Consider the following 20,742-nt stretch of genomic DNA (forward strand, 5'->3'; position numbering starts at 1 on the left):
ATGTTTTTCTCCTGGTCTTTATTAAAAATTGGTCATTATATCGACTGAAATGAAACATGTCATTGTGATACATTTTTCAGCTATATCACCCAGCCGTATCCATACTTAATATTTTTCTCGTGCGTATATATACCTGTCTCATACTAAATTTGCATAATGACATCGCACATACTAAAATTTGCATACTATTATTATGCAGTATGAACAATTCAGACACAGCTATAGAACGCCTACTCACATAACACTGGCCTACTGCAAATATTCTCACTTCTGACTCTTACCAACTACTGGATTGATTTAGATTCTGACACATATTTGTCCTCTGACCAACGCCATAACAAAAAGCAGAATCAGTACTTGGATTGTGTAAAGCAAGCTTCAAGATTCAACATTCAAGATTACTTTATTTTTCCTGAGGGAAATTTGTCTTGGACATAAATGCTGCCAGATAAAAATACATACGTTATAATGCAGTAACAGACGTAAAGTGCATAGCACAGACAAGTGCAGACATAATGGCATGGTGGCGCCGTGGTTAGCGCTGTTGCCTTGCAAGCAAGAAGGTCCTGGGTTTGAACCCCGGGGTTTTCCAAGCTTGCGGCCATCCCAGGTCGTCCTCTGTGTGGAGTTTGCATCTTCTCCCCGTGTCTGCGGTGGGTTTTCTCTGGGTGCTCCGGTTTCCCCCACCATCAGAAAGACATGCATGTTAGAGTGGGTCTCTGGGTGCTGCACGGCTGCTGCCCACTACTCCTAGCTAAACAGCTAGGATGGGTTAAATGCAGAGCTTAATTTCCCCACGGGGATCATTAAAGTATATCAAATCAAATAAAGTGCATTCAAATACCTGCAACAACGCATTTCACACCCTCCTTATGTCCTGAATTTAGGAGAGTCGCCGATAGAGGGATGAGAAATTTTTTATACCTGTTCAGGTAACTTCAGGTATATTTATTTTGAAGCCTGTAGCTTCTACCTGAGGGGAGCAGTTAGTATTCTGAATACAGGGCATGTGCGGGGTCAGCGATAATAAAAAGCAGAGAGAAAAGGAGTGTTTGCAGTGGACCAGATGGGAGCTCTTTTCCAGCTGCACTCAGCACTTACCCTTTGGCCTGGCTTTAACCTTCAGCAGAGCTAATCTGCCACTTGAAAGGGATCAAATCAGCAAGCGTGAATCTGCATACGCGTGCTGTAATACACAGTATCAACCACACTGCATTGGAAGATTGCCAGCTCCTGAAGTAATGTCATTCATTTCAGGGCGTTCATATCAACTTTAGGACTGCTCTTGACATTACATCGAGATGTTTACCAGTGGCGGCTGGCCAGGACAGGGCACCGGGGCGCCACCCCCTTCAGATATCAAGAGATGAAAATCTACTTAAACATGTTAAATATAATTTAGTTGTACAATGCAAATAATTATGAAATAAAAGTGTTGTTCGGTCTGTGCGCGCCTGTCAGCAGCCATTAAATATTGGTTCCAAATGGTATTTGGTTGATTTCTGTCTGAATACTTCCTGGGTGAGGGGCGCCGGCCAAACGATACCTTATGTAAGCCCTCAAACTTCTGGCAAGCAGGTGACCTGAGGCTGCTGTCTGATTGGTTTCTTCAGATTTTCCATGGGGTACAGTTCTGTGCGCCCTAGACACTCCCACTTTTATTGGCAGTGAATTGATATTGTTTTAATGTTTTTTTTTATCTAAAGTGATTTGGACAATTGTCATGGCTGTCAATCATGTTCACACCCACCACGACGCCTCGTCTCGACTGTCAATCATCCACCGTCTACGAACCCTGATAAAATCTATAGACTACATTGTCCTTCTTAATAACTGTACTGTGTGGACATTAAAGCAGCTGTCAGGTGTGCTGTGCCAAGGTAAATTGCGCCCCCCCTCTCCAATTTTTTAGCACCAGCCGCCACTGATCAGAACCATCTTATGTAAGAGGAAGAGGAGAGGTGGTCTAATAGAGATACACAGTGTTGCTGAGCACGGGGTTGGGCAGGTATGGCTACAGTGATGGTTCCAAGCTTTGGGTGGGCTGGGATGGTAGTGGGGAAAGTGTGTGATTGTGTGTGTGTGATCGCTGAGTTGGAGGGTAGGTGGGTGGGGGGGGACTTGACAACATGATGTGCTGAAGCTGAGTCGTGTTCCTGTCTGTCTTTGGCAGAGATCCGCGAGGCGTTCAGGGTGCTGGATCGCGATGGCAACGGCTTCATCTCCAAGCAGGAGCTGGGCATGGCCATGCGCTCTCTGGGGTACATGCCCAGCGAGGTGGAGCTGGCTATCATCATGCAAAGACTAGACATGGACGGTGAGTCACCCCTGCGTGCACATATGGACAATCAGATGTACATAAACACACTTATGCAGTATGCAAAAGGTGCAAAGTACACACACACGTGTGAATGCAAAGACACTCACATACATGCACAGAGGAGCATATAATAATGATGATGATGATGATAATAATGGATTACATTTATATAGCGCTTTATCTTGATACCCAAAGCGCACACACTCACACAAATGCACATACAGTAACAAAACATGCACACATCTGCACATTTTCCCACACACTTCTAAACACAGACTCACAAATGCGTACATATACAAACACACGTGCACACAAGTGCATGTAATGTCCATTAACTCACAAATACAGGAAATACAGGTATTTTCACAAGCAAATAGATTGAAGTGCATTGGTAAAAACACACACACACACACACACTGACACACACACACCGCTTAGAAAAAAAAAACCCACACAGATATACTGTTCTTTCATGCACTCACATATTGCACTGTATTTGCTATGGCGATGATGTGTAAATATGATTAGGCATGCAACTATATCATTGTGGAAGTTCACAAAGAATTGCCCCAATTTTCCACTTGCCCGTGTATGTATGTATCACATATGTGCAATAGAAAAAGTACATGCATGCATGCATGACCGCGTGATTGCTCTCTGCAGCACTTCCTGTTTCAACTTATCGCAAAAGCATGAAACAAGTGAATGATCGCACATCAGATGTACATTTGTACTTGAATCGTTTCAGCCCTGTGAGCGTAGAGCAACACCTCAGGGAGTTTTTCCTATATGCAGATCTCTCAGTGGCCCCGGGGGTGGAAAAGAAAAAAAAATCACAGAAACACATCAGGAATGTGTGATGTGTGTGTGGTATACACGTGAGAGGGTCATTGTAGGCCAGTTTCACATCACTCATCCCGTTTGCGGTGCGTCTGACCTTTTGTTGATCTGCTCGGTGCAGCTGCTGGAACTGAGCCACGCAGGTGTCTTCAGGTCGCCGAGAAAATGTTTGCTCACCGTTCAGTCCTGTTCGGTCCTGGATGAGACCTGACAGCAGATGGATTTAGACACAACACATTTGCCTCACCTGTGAAATCTGACCTTCGCCTTTATGGGGAGCGATACCGTTCATCCATATTCATTCACTCACTTGTTCTTTCTTTATACCCACTGAATCCAAATGAGGGTTGCAGCGGACACACACACACACACACACACACCGTTCATAGCTGTGGGTAATTTAGAGTCTCATAGGCTGTGATCACAGAGAATGTGTGCGCTACTTTTTTTCTCCCCCCCTAGTAGCTCTGATTCAGACCACGTTTTCAACAATGTGTTTTTGGCAGTCAGAGGCGTCTGTCGTTGCTAAGCAACCACAGTTGCATGTCAGTCACTTGTCTGCCAATGTTATAATTGATTTAGATTACACAACTACTCCCATCCAATTTATTTGTTTTTTCCCCCCATGTCTCTCAATTTAGTGGCCAATCGATCCCTATTCTAGTTCAAACACCCACCCTCGTACTGCATGCATTCGCCAACTGCATCTCTCCGGCCGGCAGTCTCGAAGGAGACGCCTCGCCACTTTTGTGACGAGGCAAATCCAGGCCAAGCCACTGCTTTTTCCGACACACCCAGAGACGCATTCATGTGACGAACACAAGCCGACTCCGCCCCCCTCCCGAAGACAGCGTTGCCAATTATTGCTGCTTCATCATGTCCAGCCATAGTTGGATCTGATGAGACCGAGGCGCGAACCCCGGTCCCCAGTGGGCAACTGCATTGACACAAAGCCGATGCTTAGACCGCTACAACACTGCGGACCCGTTATTTGTTATTGTTTCCCAACCAATTAGCATGTCCTCCCCTTGTTTGCGTGGGTTTCCTCCGGGTGCTCCGGTTTCCTTCTACCATAGGGTTAATACTCCTGTCTGTCCTCGATCCAACAAAGACCTCAACGGAGGAAATGTCGGAAGATGTATCCAGGTCACGACGGCAGTGAAGGTGGATGGAGGCTGCAGCAGAGGGTGGTGCCCAGTCGTCTTGGTTCTCCACGCCGTTGGACACTGGCCACCCCCTGCCAAGGACCGTGTGGTGGCTGCAGGCGCACCGGCCTCTCCACGTAAAAAGCTGTCACGCACGGGCGTCCTCCCATTATGCTGCTCCAGGATCGGCCTCTACACCCACCTGAAGACCCAGAGGGACCCAGAGGGAGGACGGTCATACTCGATCCCGAGTGACCGCCAGTGATGATGACTCCTGTCTGTGCCCCTGAGCGAGCAAGGCAATGGAAAGAAGAACTGGAGTTGGTCCCCGGGTGCTGCTCCTGTACAATAGGATGGTTCAACGCAGAGAAAAAAATTCATTGTAATGGGACACTGGTGGTGATGTAGGACGTTTGTTTGCTCCGAGTTGAACGTTTTTCAACTTAAGGCGCTCAAGGTGTTGCTCCAAAAAACTCCAGTCGCACCAGACACACAAAAGGTGAGACGTCCAGGGTATATAAATAGTGAACAAAATGCATTGAAATAGAAATAGAAAACAGTGAGCCTCTCACTGCCAAATATGTGCCCAGCGCGAGCACATCCTTATTCTCCCTAACATGGAAGCTGGAGTCCCCAGAGGAAACCCCGGTGGATACAGGAAGAACATGCGAACTCAGAACAGGTCTTACTGTGAGGCAACTGTACCGACTGCTCCTCCATCATGCCGCCCGTAACATAATCAGTAGGACAGCAAGATGACCTGAGCCAAGCAGCAGCAGCAGGTGCAGCAGTGATGGAGTTTGGTTAGTGGCAACCGCACGAGTGATGACTGACACCGTTCACTAAAAAGTCCCTCGACTTCCTGAACGAGTATGAGGAAATAAACCGCAGTATGTAGGACGCTGTCAGATCAGTGTGTGTGTGTGTGTGTGTGTGTGTGTGTGTGTGTGTGTGTGTGTGTGTGTGTGTGTGTGTGTGTGTGTGTGTGTGTATGTGTGTATATCACTGCCGTTTGTAGACAACTGAACATCCTGCGGTTGCAAGAGAGGCGACTGTAAATTGTTTAAAGCTGATGTTACATTTTAGGAACTGCATTTTTCTTTTTGATTTTCCTCTTCCTTTTCCGTCCTTCTACTGAGTCATCGGCTTCGCCGCCCTCAGGAGACGGTGGATTGTCTTGCTCCTCGGGGCCACGCCGTATCGTGTGCTGCGACTGGGCAGACAGACGACAGACAGTCATGTCTGGTGTTGACAGAGGTCACCGTGGCTTGTATTTTAGACAGCGCTCTGACGCAGAGGGCTTTTTTTTTTAATATCTATTTCTAGCTCGCTTTCTTCCTTTTCCTCTTTGTCTTTTTGTGTTGAGTCTGAGTTTGATGACGTTGTAGGGGGCAATATTCTTGAACCAGAGCTGGGGGTCACCCGCTGTCCCCTAGACTTTTTTTTTTAAATGTCCTTTACTGTTTAATATTTGGAATTTGCCTGCATTCAATTTGATGAACATGGTGGAACCAGCAACGGCACCACATAGCACTGAGAAATAATACTGTACTTTTTCACCCATGATCTGGACAGTCAGTTTATGTTTAATTCGAGAGTTTTGTTTTGGAAGTCATAATGGTTAGACAGGAAATGACAGAACCACTTTATCTATTTATTTATTTATTTAATTTTTGCCCACCCCACCACACACACACTTTTTCTCCCCACTCGTACTTGACCAATTACCCCCCTCTTCCGAGCCGTCCCGGTCGCTGCTCCACCCCGTCTGCCAATCCGGGGAGGGCTGCAGACTACCACATGACTCCTCCGATACATGTGGAGTCTCCAGCTGCTTCTTTTCACCTGACAGTGAGGAGTTTCACCAGGGGTACGTGGCACGTGGGAGGATCACGCTATTCCTCCCAGTTCCCCCTCCCCCCTGAACATGCACCCCGACTGACAAGAGGAGGCGCTAGTGCAGCGATCAGGACACATACCCACATCCGGCTTCCCACCCACAGACACGGCCAATTCTGTAAGGACACCCGACCAAGCCGGAGGTAACATGGGGATTCGAACCGGAGGTCCCCGTGTTGGTAGGCAATGGAATAGACCGCCACGCCACCCGGATGCCCGACAGAGACACTCTTGTGTTTGTAGGTGGATTTTTGTGATGAGAAGAGGGCATTGCATTTAAGAAACGAGAGTCAGGGAGGAAGAATGTTTTTGTTTGCTTTATGTGAATCCACCCAATTCTTGAATGTAAAAAGCGAATTTATAAGAGAGAGACGATCAATCAATCAATCAGTCAAGTTGCATGTTTGCTTTTCATTGGTTTTGCATTAGTAGCTGATGCAAGGATAACAACTATATTGTCCTTCCTAGTGAGACAGGTGAGCCCATTCTCTTCCCACGGCGTCATATATTGACACACAAGGCCCAACGTATGTATGACACGTGGCGGGTTAACCACCACCCGACCTAAAACTTAGCACCCAGCCTAACCTTAACCTAGCCTTTATGTCATACATAACATTCACAAATCAGGACGGAGGTTTCACATCAGGAGTGTATAGATCACCCATCACGTCACATACAGATGCTGAAGGGTGCCTTGCACGCCTCATGTTGACGTTTTGTCAGTAGTGTCAGTATAAGACGCCATAGGATGAGAATGCGTTGGACATGCAGAGGAGGTGGGGGTGATTTTGACAGATTGGGTGGTAATGGAGGGAGCATGGGTCGGGTGGGGTGGGGTGGGGAGTAACATTGGAAAAATTCGAAAGCGCTCACTCTTTCCTCATCATCACCATGCATCAGTCAGGAACGGCAAACACAATTTCGTTATACTTTGTGCAATGGCAATAAAGGAAATCTGATACGCCCCCCCCCCCTCTTGCAACATGACACGGTTTACAGAACAATGTTAAATGTCTCAGCTACAGATAGTGTTGTGTAGCCATCTGTCTGACTACAGTTGAAAAAAATTATTCCCAGTTTCATTAATAGGTGAGGAGTGAGGAGAACAAAAAGATCCATTCCTCACTTGTGACGTGGGAAAGGTTGCTTTTGCTGGAACCATTTTATTTAAAATAGTGACGGGACGGACAAATATATACGGTAAAGGGACTGGCTTGCTGCTGTCATTGTGTTTGAATCCCTGCTTTCAGAATATTCGTGTTCAAAGCAGGATGAAGAGAACGTCTCATCTCGTATTCAAACATGCACAGGGACACAATACTGAAACAGCCAGCGAGCAGGAGGATGGGCCGTCAAAGAGTTGTGTCATTACCGGATGAATGGGGATGGATGGATGGAGATGATTGTATCTCCGATTCTGAATCGCAGCTTCTGAGCGAATAGCTGATGCCTGAGCGATATGGAGAGGTTATCTGGTCGTCGTCTCAGCTTTCGAGGCAATACACCTGACTGTTATCTAAGACTGCGTTAGATAGCTGTGAATGTGTGTTCTGTGCTGGGAAGGGTAGCAGTGCTGCAGCTTTTGCTATCTCACTAGATCCACCCCACAGTCTGATTCTCCTCCACAACGTCCGGTGCTTGTCAGTTGACCTTGACGCTTTGCATTGGGGACTTCTGCTGTATGAGGCATTCATTTACTGTTACTCAAGAGATGGGCATGTGATATTCATTCATGTTATTCCTTTCTTTGTTGCTATTCTGGTCTTTGTGAATGTTGATTTTGTGTTAAAAGATGAACTGCTGAGTTTATATATATTCATAATTTCACCCACGCAGACATAGAGTATGTTGTTACACCCCACTGGCTGTGTTGACAAAAGTGATGAACTTAATAGATGTTCAGTGGGACGTCCGGGTAGTGTAGCGGTCTATTCCGTTGCCTACCAACACGAGGATTGCTGGTTTGAATCCCCGTGTTACCTCCGGCTTGGTTGGGCATCCCTACAGACACAATTGGTTGTGTCTGCGGATGGGAAGCTGGATGTGGGTATGTGTCCTGGTCGCTGTACTAGTACCTCCTCTGGTCAGTCGGGGGGAGGGAAGGGGAACTGGGGAGAATAGCGTGATCCTCCCATGCGCTACCTCCCCCTGGCGAAACTCCTCACTGTCAGGTGAAAAGAAGTGGCTGGTGACTCCATGTGTATCAGAGGAGATGTGGTAGTCTGCAGCCCTCCCTGGATCGGCAGAGGCGGTGGAGCAGCGACCGGGACGGCTCGTGACAGTGGGGTAAATTGCCAGATACAGCTGGGGAGAAAAAGGGGGGAAAAGCTCCAAAAAAATAAATGCTGAGATAGTATCAATTTTCAATATTTAGAAGACTACCAGTGTTTACACCCGGATTTCAGTGGCTTGAAGAGGAAGCTCCCGCCCCTTCGTTTGAATGAGGGCCAAAGTTTCAGGCGTTCCAGGGAACAATACCAACTGTGGCTGTTTCCTCCATCTGACAAACACATCTCAAACATTTCTGCAGACTGACGGTAGCGTCTGTCTGAAATGTCTGTAACATGTTGTGCCCTCAGTAAAGAGGATTTGAATGCATTTTGCTTGTCTTAGTCATCCTTCATGTGTGCAAACTTCTTTAGTGGTGACACATGACCTAGTTTTAACCGCTTCCACCATGATATGTTGATCAATGCTAAGGTTTAATAGTTAGCATTAGCTGCCACTCTCTTCTGTAATTGAATTTGCATGTTATGATAGTTAAAAGATCCAAAAGGTAATGCGAGGTAATCCAAAGCTGGCAACCGTAACCTGCTGTCATTTACAGCAGGCTGTATTCTCTGATTAAGTTAAACATACTCCCATTTACAGTTAGCTATCTCTTGCACTTGAATATGCTTGCATTAGCAAGCCATTTCACCAGTCCAGTAGGAAGACTCCTATCTCCGCATTTGCATGGAATCTGTTCTCAAGCATCACTTTTCTCCAACAATCAGATGCTTCTTCCCCGATATTTATTCATTGTCCCCTTTTATCGGATGTCTTTTCTGCACTCAACATCATAATTAGTTTGTTTTCTGCCGACATTGTAACGGACAGAGGTGGCACAGTCAGCTCCAGAAATTAAAAGTCCTAGCCAGGTACTTGCTCCACCCATGTGCTAAACCAGTTGAATTTATTCAACACCACTCATCAGCTAACGAAGGGAAACTAGTAAATGAAATCAGCTGATTTAGTACATGGGTGGAAGAAATACACAGTGTGGATTTTGCTTGCAGGACCTAGTTTTGCGACCTCTGAACCTGGAATGATGTGCAGGCCTAGCTCCTCCCACTTTAAACCGCCATGCTTGTGTTGTACATGTACATCCTCATGCACATGCTTAAAAGTCATATGACGTTAGTGTTTTGTTACAGTATGGGCTCCCACTTTGCACGGTAGTGCTACTAGTGGCCAAAAACTGTGCAGTTCATCTTTAATATTAATTGAGTAATGACAAGCTTGCCAGGATGGAAAGGTAAGATTAGAGCAGCCCTGACCCGGGGAACAATCCCAAATCATCGAAGCCAACACACAGTTTACTAATACATCTATGACTAATTTAGTCATCCTGCGCTGCTTTGACCCCATTCACTCAGTCCACCCTTGTCTCATTTTTCATCCTCCCATCCAGACATCTATGGGTCTCAGCGCTGTCTCATCTGGACTTGCAGCCCCTGACTTGCCACTCTAAATATTCATAGAGCAGAGTAGCAGTCGATGGCAGTAGAGATGACAGTGGTGGCATGCCGCAGGCCGGTCCCTGCTGTCAGGTCTGGACAGGGAAGCCGAGTCGTGGGTAAGATTGAGCTGTCCCACATGGATAGCTCTCTCCACTGACAGAGTCCCGGTCCTGCTCCGCAAGGACAATGAGGAGAGTGAAAAGGAAAGGGAGTTGGTTGGAGCAACGAGAGAAGGACCCGAACCAAGTGTGTGTGTGTGGGGGGGGGGGGTGAAGAAGTGCAAAAACATCGGCTTTTATCCAATGAAGAAAAGGAAGGGTTCCACAGTTTTGTTTTGTTTTGTTTTTTTACCCTTGTTTATCTGTTTGTTTGTCAATAATGCTGCAGCAAATGAGCCCTGGCCAATGACTAATGGTCACTAGATGGGCTATTTTAATTTTGGCGGCAAATGGGCCAAGGTCACGGATGAGATGAGGAAAAAAAGTCGAAAGCATTTTGGAAACAGCTTTTTTCAGAGATAGTTTCATTTACTTCAAATTGACACAGAAATGTTTGAGTTACGTTTTCAAAGATATATCTTGTCCACAGTGGTCGAATAGTAAGACTTTTTTTGTTTGTTTATACATTAACACAGCATCTTTTTTTTTAAAAGTAATCCCCTCCCCCCAATTACTCCACTCTTCTGAGACATCCCGGTCTCTGCTCCACCCCCTCTGCCGATCCGGGGAGGGCTGGAGACTACCACATGCCTCCTCCGATACATGCAGAGTCGCCAGCCGGTTCCTTTCACATGACAGTGTGGAGTTTTGCCAGGGTGACATAGCGCGTGGGAGGATCACGCTATTCCCCCCAGTTCCCCCTGCCCCCTTAACAGGCACCCCGGCTGACCAGAGGAGGCGCTAGTGCAGTGACCAGGACACACACCCACATCCGGCTTCCCACCTGCAGACACGGCCAATTGTGTCTGTAGGGACACCCGACCAAGCCGATCCCCCATGTTTGTAGAGTAATTCTAAAATTACGCCCATACTTAAGAATTAATTTTATTGCAATATTATTTCACTACGGTGGCGCAGTGGTTAGCACAGTCACCGCACAGCAAGAAGGTCCTGGGTTCGAACCCTGGGGTTGTCCAACCTTGGGGGTCGTCCTCTTTGTGGAGTTTGCATGTTCTCCCCGTATCTGCGTGGGTTTCCTCTGAGTGTTCTGGTTTCCTCCCACAGTCCAAAGACATGTAGGTCAGGTGAATAATTGTCCCTAACTGTGATTGTGTGGGCCCTGTGATAGACTGGCGGCCTGTCCAGGGTGTCTCCCCCGCCTGCTGCCCAGTGACTGCTGGGATAGGCTCCAGCATCCCGCGACCCGAATTCGGACGAGCGGCTTGTATAATGGATGGATGGATATTATTTCACTACAATATCCTGTGGCGAAAAGCATGGGTGCAAATACATGAATACTGGGATGGCATCCGGTGCTTTACCTGTGCCTCCGTCCATAGGGTGAGTGGTTGTGTCAGGAAGGGCATCTAATGTAAATTTTTGCCAAATCAGTATGCGTATTGACAAGACCATGCTGGATCGATAGAGACTCCATACTGGATTGGTAACGGCCCGGGTTAACAACGGCCACCATTGGTGCTATGCCCTCACAGGGTACTGATGGAAACTGTAAAATCCGCTGTGGCGACTCATGAGAAACAGGGAACAATCCGAAAGAAGAAGATTCACTACAATATCCACCGAACATTAATATGAATAGAATTCAAATATCGATGATAAAAAGTTCCCTGATTAAGACATATCACATAGCATAATTAATCCAAAAGGGGGTTTAAAGGGGAAGGATGGCAATTTTACCAAGAGTTGTTTTTTGTTGATTTGTTTAGCAGGAAAGATGGCATCCCCTTACATGCTCCCCCCCCGCCAATGGGTTGGATTTGTTGTCCCTGGCTTCACTTACTCCTTTTTACTTTTGAACCTATAAGAATTGTCATGGCACATGTTCTGTGGCCTTCAAATTCATATTCTTTAGCACGCCTTGTGGTAGTTTGTTGTAAAAAACCGGTGATAAATGTAAAGCGTTTTCTCAGTGGTCAGTTCAGATCATGTGACTCACAGTTTGCAGGAGTTTCTCCATGTGTCAGACAGGAAGTTCCGCTCCGCTTTTCTTTACATTTGTTCCTTGGAGAGCCTTTGCTTGTAAGTTTGTTACCTTTTCCGTGTTTTGTGCAAACCAGCATAATAATTTGGAATTCAAACGTTTGGATTAACAATGCTATTTGTGATAATTTCATTTGCTAAGGTTGAAAATGCTAAGCTAAGCTAACTGTAGCTTCTTGTCGTAGCACATGCATTTAGGCTATTTGTAAGCACTGAGAATTCATTTGTGCTGTACCCTGAGAACAGTTTGTAACCAAAGCATTGTCACGTTGCATTTATTTCAGTTTTACTAAAAAGGAAAAAGGGAAAAGAAGAGAAACGAGGACTCAGTAAAACACCTTAACTTCACTCCCGTGTTCAACTTTTTTCTGAGTCCTGTTTGTTAGCTATCTGTCAGTTTTTGCGTAGATGAAACACGCATCCGGGACAGAATAAGAATATTGTTCAGCGTACAGCAAGCAGTTAATGGGGCCTATAAAAACACTTCACTCGATATTGCATTGCCTTTTACTCCTTCAACTCACAGTTTCCAAGTTCCACTCACTTGAAACTCTATCAAATACAGACAGTCACTTACAGACAGTCATAACCCGTCCAGATTAATGATGAGGGTCACCAGCTGTCCTCTTTTGTAACCACTCGAGGGCTTTTTCTGAACAGAAATGGATGTCTTTATGAGCCGTCACCCAGCATGGATGGACTATGATATAAAGACTATCACATCACACCCTGTGTATTGATAAATGCATCTGAAGATGTGTCTTTGTATTCGTTTGACAGTAATTGTAAAAGAAGACAGCCTTTTCTCAGCCTGTGATTTTTTTTTTGTATTATGCAAATTTCAGTCGACTCTCATCCCAAAGGGAACACACCTGATATCGTCTGCTCTCAGATCAGTATATTGAGTTCAGATTCGTTTGATGAGCATCTACTCGTTCTCCTCCTTGTACGTCTTCTCATCCTGTCCGATTTCCTTTATGAAAGGAAAAAAAACTGTCTAATACATAATATAAAGAGGAGCATTTCTACTATTCTTTCTCCAGTTGAGGAGTCAGGCTAGACCTCCTCCACAGCAGTACTTGCAGGTCCATCCAACTCAGTGATGTTCTCTTGGAAACTCAGCTGGGTGCAGCAAGCCAACAGTGCCATTTTAAAACAGTCATATCTAGTTTTTAAAATGTTTACAAATGCAGGCTTTCAAATCACAGGGCTTATTTTCATACCGAATTAATTCTTTTCTTTTTTTTCAAACCCGGAGGCGGCATGGCTCAGGAGGTAGAGTGGGTCATCTAGTAATCAGGAGGTTGCTGATTCGATCCCCGGCTCCTGTGGAGAGCGTGTCAAAGTGTCCTTGAGCAAGACACTGAACCCCTAACTGCTCCTGATGAGCAGGTTGGTGCCTTGCATGGCAGCCTCCACCATCAGTGTATGAATGTGTGTGCGTGAATGTGAGGCATACACTGTAAAGGGCTTTGAGTGGTCGGTAGACTAGAAAAGCATGGTAGAAATGCAGTCCATGGGGCGTCCGAGTAGCATAGCGGTCTATTCCATTGCCTACCAACATGGGGATCGCCAGTTCGACTACCCTTGTTACCTTCGGCTTGGTCGGGCGTACCTACAGACACAATTGGCCCTGTCTGCAGGTGGGAAGCCAAATGTGGGTATGTGTCCTGGTTACTGAACAAGCACCTCCTCTGGTTGGCCGGGGCGCCTGTTCCTCCCACGCACTACGTCCCCCTGGTGAAACTCCTCACTGTCAGGTGAAAAGAAGTGGCTGGCGACTCCACATGTATCGGAGGAGGCATGTGGTAGTCTGCAGCCCTCTCCGGATCAGCAGAGGGGGTGGAGCAGTGACTGGGATGGCTCAGAAGAGTGGGGTAATTGGCCAAGTACAATTGGGGAGAAAAGGGGGGGGATAAATAAGTAAATAAATAAATGCAGTCCATTTCTATTTTCTCCTTCAGTTGTGTGTCATTTACAACTGAGTGCAGTCCATAACAGTTGGACTGTGACCTTTTTGAGAGGACGGTCTTGCTTTGTTTTCAAATTAACCCTGGATCGGTTTGATTGGAGTGAAACTGATCTGATGGATATGCAGGAAGCGCTGTCCATTATGATCCAGAGTCATAAAATACCACTAAAACCAGCTTTCATTGCAAAGCATTTAATATAAAGCAGCAGGTGTTCATTTCATACCCCTTTTCCACCAACATGGAACGAGTTCCGCCCCGGTTGTTGCACCTAATTTTGAACCGTTAAGAGCATTTTGACCAAAATTAAATGGGTTCAGAACTCAAAAAGTTGTTTTCCAGCTTGAACCAGTAAATAGTAGGACCTGAATTGGGAACGATGTGGGTGTGTCATATTCTAGGTTGGGGTGAACGATACCTTAAAATTTGGTTTTGATCCGATACCAAGTAATACAGGGCCAGAATCCCCAGTATCAATACTGATTCCTTTTATTATTAAAAGCAGCGTGTGTGCCTTCACATAGGAGAACACGATATCATGATTTATGAGGTGAATGCACCATCAATAGGTTAAATCTGAATACATTTGCATGACCATTAAATGATTTGCCAAAGGTTAGCAATCATTCTAAGGTGAGTGGTAGAATTTCCACCTGCCACCTGTGAGACCGGGTTTGATTCCCAACTGGAGTATATATGTAGTGAGCAAAACTGACTTCATTCGTTTATGTAGCACTTTTTTTTTTTTACAAAGTGCTACATAAATGAATGAATATGGAGCTGCCAGGGAAGAGGAGAAGAGGAAGACCAAAGAGGAGGTTTATGGATGTGGTGAGGGAGGACATGCAGGGGGCTGGTGTGACAGAGGAAGATGCAGAGGACAGGAAGAGGTGGAAAAGGATGATCGCTGTGGTGACCCCTAACGGGAGCAGCCAACAGAAGTAGTAGTAGTAGTAGTAGTAGTAGTAGTAGTAGTAGTAGTAGTCGCTGCATAGATGAATGAGGACAATTTTTTGTTGCTTTCAACTGTTAGTTACTGAATCACATGCATGTTAGAGTTACTACTACTACTACTACTACTACTAGTCATTTTAAGTAAATTCTTTATATTGTTTTAAACCACAATAGTTGGTTTATACCTTGTTTGTGTTTTGCATGGCTTGTGGGCCTGTACGTTCACTGAATGTAGTGGTGGAATGTAACGTGCAATGCATCTTAGAATGCTTTATTTAGTTATTTATTTATTCATTCATTCTTCTAACTTATATGAATTTTTACCCTTCGCCTGGTCCTCGTGTGAGTCTGCATGCAAGGCCACACGAGGGTGACAGTGTGCATCTCTTGCCCATGTACTGATCTGTCTGTTGTCTCAGACATGGTGATGATTGCCACTTGTCTGAGAGTTTGTGTTTGGTCTGGGTAGATTGTAAAACTGAATTTCCCTTCTGGGATAAATAAAGTTGTCTGAATCTGAATCTTTTAAAACACAGGCCAGTTTTTAAAGGCAAATAACAGTTTTGTTATTGTAAATTGAATGTTTGAATGAGAAAAAAAGTGTTACTTCCGGTTTTACCGGAAGCAAAACCACAGGCCAAAAGTCACATGACTGAAACCCAGCATAAGGTGCTGGTAGTCAGGGTGTGCACCGCTGTGCATGAGTGTACGCGACACGACAACGGTAGTGGAGAAGTAAAAAGTGTATGCGTTAAGATGTGTGAACGACAAGGGAACGTTGTTTGCACAGACAGGGGTGCTCTGATGAAACGGGTACAACGTAGAAGAGAGAAACTAAATATTAAACTGGCATCGAGCCTATTGACGCTAGAATTGATCTTTAAAAATGAGACGCAGTATCGATATTTAACCCGGTCTCACCAATCTGCATACAAATAACATGATATTACACTTTCACACCGTGTGCAATGCATATGCCAAAATCCAATTTTGCGTGCAGATGATACGCCAGTCCTTTCCATTAACTTCTGTGGAGAGCTGATGCATCCAAATACCATGCATCACCTTGAACGGTCATGACGTCATCAGTCAGGCTCAGTTCGCCTACGTCACCAGAACCGCGGGCATCCACAACCAGGGTTAGGGTCCTGGTCAGGGTCAAGGTTAGGGTTAGGGTTAATAAAGTAACTAAAATACTACCGTTAATACCATGATTTAATTACAAACAAGATTGTTTCCCCTGCTTACCTGCTTGTGGATGTCCGCGCATCAGGTGAACCGGGCGAACTGAGCCTCGCGGGTGAACTGAGCCTCACTGGTGACGTCATGACCGCACAAGGTGACGCGTGACGAAGAGATACAGGGCTTCCTATGTCCCCACTGCCATTCAACTGTTAAATGGTGGATAGCATTCGTCTGTTGTCTGCAGATTGCTTGTTTCCTTGGTCTGTATATTTGAACTCCTTTGGTTTGATTAATTTAAATTAGCTTTATGTAGGCTCCAGCATCCCCCATGACCCTGAGGGAGGATAAGAAGTTTGGAGAATGGATGGATGGATGAATTTTATTCCAGTTATTCTGAGATTTCGGCTAAACATCACCTTTTTGTACTTGCATATCTGACGTGCACGCTTTGCTCGGGGTTGCCCTTTGCAAAGAACTAAATAAAGTGACTGCTGTGTCAACTTGTCCTCTTTTTTTTGTTCCTGTTTTGTCAGGTGATGGACAAGTCGATTTTGATGAGTTCATGACGATCCTCGGGCCCAAACTGCTGTCATCTGAAACGAGAGAAGGCTTCCTAGGGAGCACAATAGACACTATTTTCTGGCAGGTAAAGCATCCTCCGTCTTAAGCACTTCTTAACCTTAATTTGCTCCGTAAAGCTAAATGACGACTTGATGTTTGAAGCAGTGAAACTGATGAAATGGACAGTGCTCGAAATGGGCTAGTATTCACCAGTGCACAGTACCGGCACTTTAACATTTTACTCTTTGGTGTACCGTGACTTTTTCTTGCGCACCAGCACTTCTTACAAGCTACTGGTACTCCCAAGGAATTGAATCGAGTGCAACTGGACTTGGTATATATCCGATATATACCAAGTCCAGTTGCACTCTATTCAATTCCTTTTGATAACCATGACCTGGATGAGTGAGAACATTCACAGACAAGTTTCTGATACTCTTTCCAGCTCTCTCCATATCAGGTTGTCTGGGCGATTCTTAATGACCCTAAATAAACTGCATTACCCAGGGGGCATTACCTGACACTCACCTGTTCCCGTTCTCACCTGCCTGCTTTTCTCACCAGCTAGTCTAAGTCACCGGCTAGTCTAAGTAGCATTACATTAACATGACAATAATGTTGGCCTGGCTCCAAAAAGGCAACACGAAGAGAACACCAAGACTCAGAAGATGAGACAATAGGGCATCCGGGTAGCGTAGCGGTCTATTCCGTTGCCTACCAACATGGGGACCTCCGGTTTGAATCCCCGTGTTACCTACGGCTTGGTCGGGCATCCCTACAGACACAATTGGCCGTGTCTGCGGGTGGGGAGCCAAATGTGGGTACGTGTCCTGGTCGCTGCACTAGCGTCTCCTCTGGTCGGCCGGGGCGCCTGTTCGGGGGGGAATAGCATAATCCTCCCATGCGCTACGTCCACCTGGTGAAACTCCTCACTGTCAGGTGAAAAGAAGCGGCTGGCAACTCCACATGTATCGGAGGAGGCATGTGGTAGTCTGCACCCCCGGCAGAGGGGGTGGAGCAGAGACCGGGACGGCTCGGAAGAGTGGGGTAATTGGCCGGATGCAATTGGAGAGAAAAAGGGGGAAAATTCCAAAATTGATAACAGTAAGCTAAATCAACTGGTTTTTAATGGTTTTCAGCATCTATATGTTTTAAAGTTTGAGTGTCATGACTGAGGTTTAGCTTTTATATCAAAAACAATTCTACCCACAATCCTACCACCACCTGTAGTTGAAATAGCATTTTGTTCAGGAAAACTCACATATTTGGAAAAATGTACATTTTATTACACTGGAAATGGCAGTGTGATTTTTAACCTTGGCAATGAAGGGTCTACTTGTATTGTGTGTACTGACAGCTCGCTGGGTGCACTGTACTAATGAAAAACATGGAGCAGTATGGCCCCCAATACAGAACAGAGAAAGAGATGCAAACAGGTGGCCGGTCAGTTGGAGGTGGTGAAACTGCAGCCAATTATGCTTTGGAAAAGCAGAGGCATCACTGGACAACATAGACCGGTTATTTTTCCAGTTGAAAAAAAAACCATTCCTTCTATATAAGGCGGTTTCGATTTGTATACACTGAAAACGTGGCTGTAACAGACTCGGTCGGCAGTCAGCAAGAGTTTACCGACTGAACGTGCTTTGCCCGGCTAAGAACCACCAGGCGCAGTAATACTTTCTTTTCAATATCACTTCACGTGTAGTTAGGGTGAACTGGGAACGTCTGGCAGAGGCCCCTATCCGTGAGGTCTTCAACTCTCACCTCCGGAAGAAGTTCTCGTGTATCCCGAGGGAGGCTGGGGACATGGAGTCTGAGTGGGCCATGTTCAAAGCCTCTATTGTAGATGCGGCAGGCAGGAGCTGTGATCAAAAGGTCATCGGTGCCTGTCGAGGCAGCAACCAAAGAACCCGCCGGTGGACATCGGTGATGAGGGAAGCCATCAGGCTGAAGAAGGAGGCCTTTTGGACTTGGTTGGCCCAGGGGTCTCCTGAAGCAGCAGACAGGTACCAGGGGGCCAGAGGGCTGCCACTTCGGTGGTTGTGAAAGCAAAAACTCGGGTGTGGGAGGAGTTCGGCGAGGCTGTGGAGGAGGACTTTCAGTTGGCCTCAAGGAAGTTCTGGCAAACCATCCGCCGACTCAAGAAGGGGAAGCAGGGCTTGACTCAGCCTGTGTTCATCCGGGGAGGGGAACTGTTGACCCGGACTGGGGATGTTGTCGAGCGATGGAAAGAACACTTTGAGGAGCTCCTGAACCCGGCTAACACGTCCTCAGTGGAGGAGGTAGAGTCTGAAGACTCAGGGGAAGCCCCACCCATATCCCTGGCTAGGGGTCTCTGAGGTAGTTAAAAAACTCCTTGGTGGCAAGGCGCCAGGTGTGGATGAGATTCGCCCTGAGATGCTGAAGGCTCTGGACATTGTTGGGCTGCCTTGGTTGACATGCCTCTTCAGTGTTGCGTGGAGGTCAGGGACAGTACGTGTGGACTGGCAGACTGGGGTGGTGGTTCCCATATTCAAAAAGGGGGACTGAAGGGTGTGCTCCAGTTATCGGGGCATCACATTGCTCAGCCTCCCTGGGAAAGTCTACTCTAGGTGGCTGGAAAGAAGGCTCTGACCGATTGTCGAACCTCAGATCCAGGAGGAACAATACGGATTGCATCCTGGCCACGGAACAACGGACCAACTCTTTACCCTTGCGGAAGTGCTGAGGGGGGCATGGGAGTTTGACCAGCCAGTCGACATGTGTTTTGTGGACTTGGAAAAGGCTTACAACTGTGGACCCTGGGGCACTCTGTGGGGGGTACTACGGGTGTATGGGGTACTGGGGCAGTTGCTACAAGCCATCCGGTCCTTGTATAACCAAAGTGAGAGCTGTGTCCTCATTCTTGGCACAAAGTCAAACATGTTTTCGGTGGGTGTCGGACTCCGCCAAGGTTTTCCCTTGTCTCTGATTCTGTTTGTGATATTCATGGACAGGATCTCAAGGCGCAGCCAAGGTGAGGAGTGTGTCCGTTTTGGGAACCCCAGAATTGCATCTCTGCTCTTCACAGATGATGTGGTTTTGTTGACTTCATCAGAACGTGATCTCCAGCACGCACTGGAGCGGTTTGCAGCTGAGTGTGAAATGGCTGGGATGAGAGTCGGCACCTCCAAGTCTGAGGCCATGGTTCTCTACCGGAAAATGGCAGATTACTCCCTTCGGGTTGGGGATGAGTTGTTGCCTCAAGTGAAAGAGTTCAAGTATCTCGAGGTCTTGTTCACTAGTGAGGGTAGGATGGAGCGGGAGATTGACAGGTGGATTGGTGCAGCATCAGCAGTAATGCGGACATTTTACCGGACCGTTGTGGCGAAGAAGGAGCTGAGCCGGAAGGTAAAGCTCTCAATTTACCAGTCAATCTTCGTTCCAATCCTCACCTATGGTCATGAGCAGCTTTGGGTAGTGACCGAAAGGGTGAGATCACGGATACAAGTGGCTGAAATGAGTTTCCTCCGTAGGGTGTCCGGGCTCAGCCTTAGACATAGGGTGAGGAGTTTGAACATCTGGAGGGAGCTCAAGTAGAGCCGCTGCTCCTTCGCGTCGAAAGGAGCCAGCTGAGATGGTTCGGGTATCTGATTAGGATACCTCCTGGACACCTTCCTTCTGAGGTTTTCCAGGCACGGCCAACTGAGAGGAAACCCCAGGGTAGACCCAGAACTCGCTGGAAGGACTATATGTCGAATCTGGCCCGGGAACGCCTTGGGATCCCCCAGGAGGAGCTGGAGGGCGTTGCTGGTGAGAGGGATGTCTGGAGTGCCCTACATAGCTTGCTGCCACCGCGACCCGACCCTGGAAAAGCAGCTGAAGATGAGATGAGATGAGATGAGATGAGATGAGATGAGAGATCACTTCACTTGTGAATAACTAGCTTTGCGTTTCATATATTCTGCAAACTGGTACAAAAGCAGCTCCCCTATACTGCTGTTTTGTAGCACCCGTTTATTCATT

At 46.6% G+C, this 20,742-nt stretch overlaps 1 protein-coding gene across 2 annotated transcripts in view; it reads left to right on the forward strand.

The window, feature by feature from the left end:
• The window catches only part of caln1 (calneuron 1), a 159,120-nt gene that overhangs the window by 53,784 nt on the left and 84,594 nt on the right, over positions 1-20,742 (forward strand). For both annotated transcript variants that reach the window (XR_008810504.1, XM_056283212.1), the window contains exons 3-4: positions 2,174-2,317; positions 16,731-16,843. Coding sequence is in view for 1 of the 2 variants with exons in the window: in XM_056283212.1 (XP_056139187.1) it covers positions 2,174-2,317; positions 16,731-16,843 (257 nt within the window). In the remaining variant the exon portion in view is untranslated. The remainder of the gene's footprint in view (positions 1-2,173; positions 2,318-16,730; positions 16,844-20,742) is intronic.

Source organism: Lampris incognitus, chromosome 7 (assembly GCF_029633865.1).
Source record: "Lampris incognitus isolate fLamInc1 chromosome 7, fLamInc1.hap2, whole genome shotgun sequence".
In the NCBI taxonomy this organism is placed as follows: Eukaryota; Metazoa; Chordata; class Actinopteri; order Lampriformes; family Lampridae; genus Lampris; species Lampris incognitus.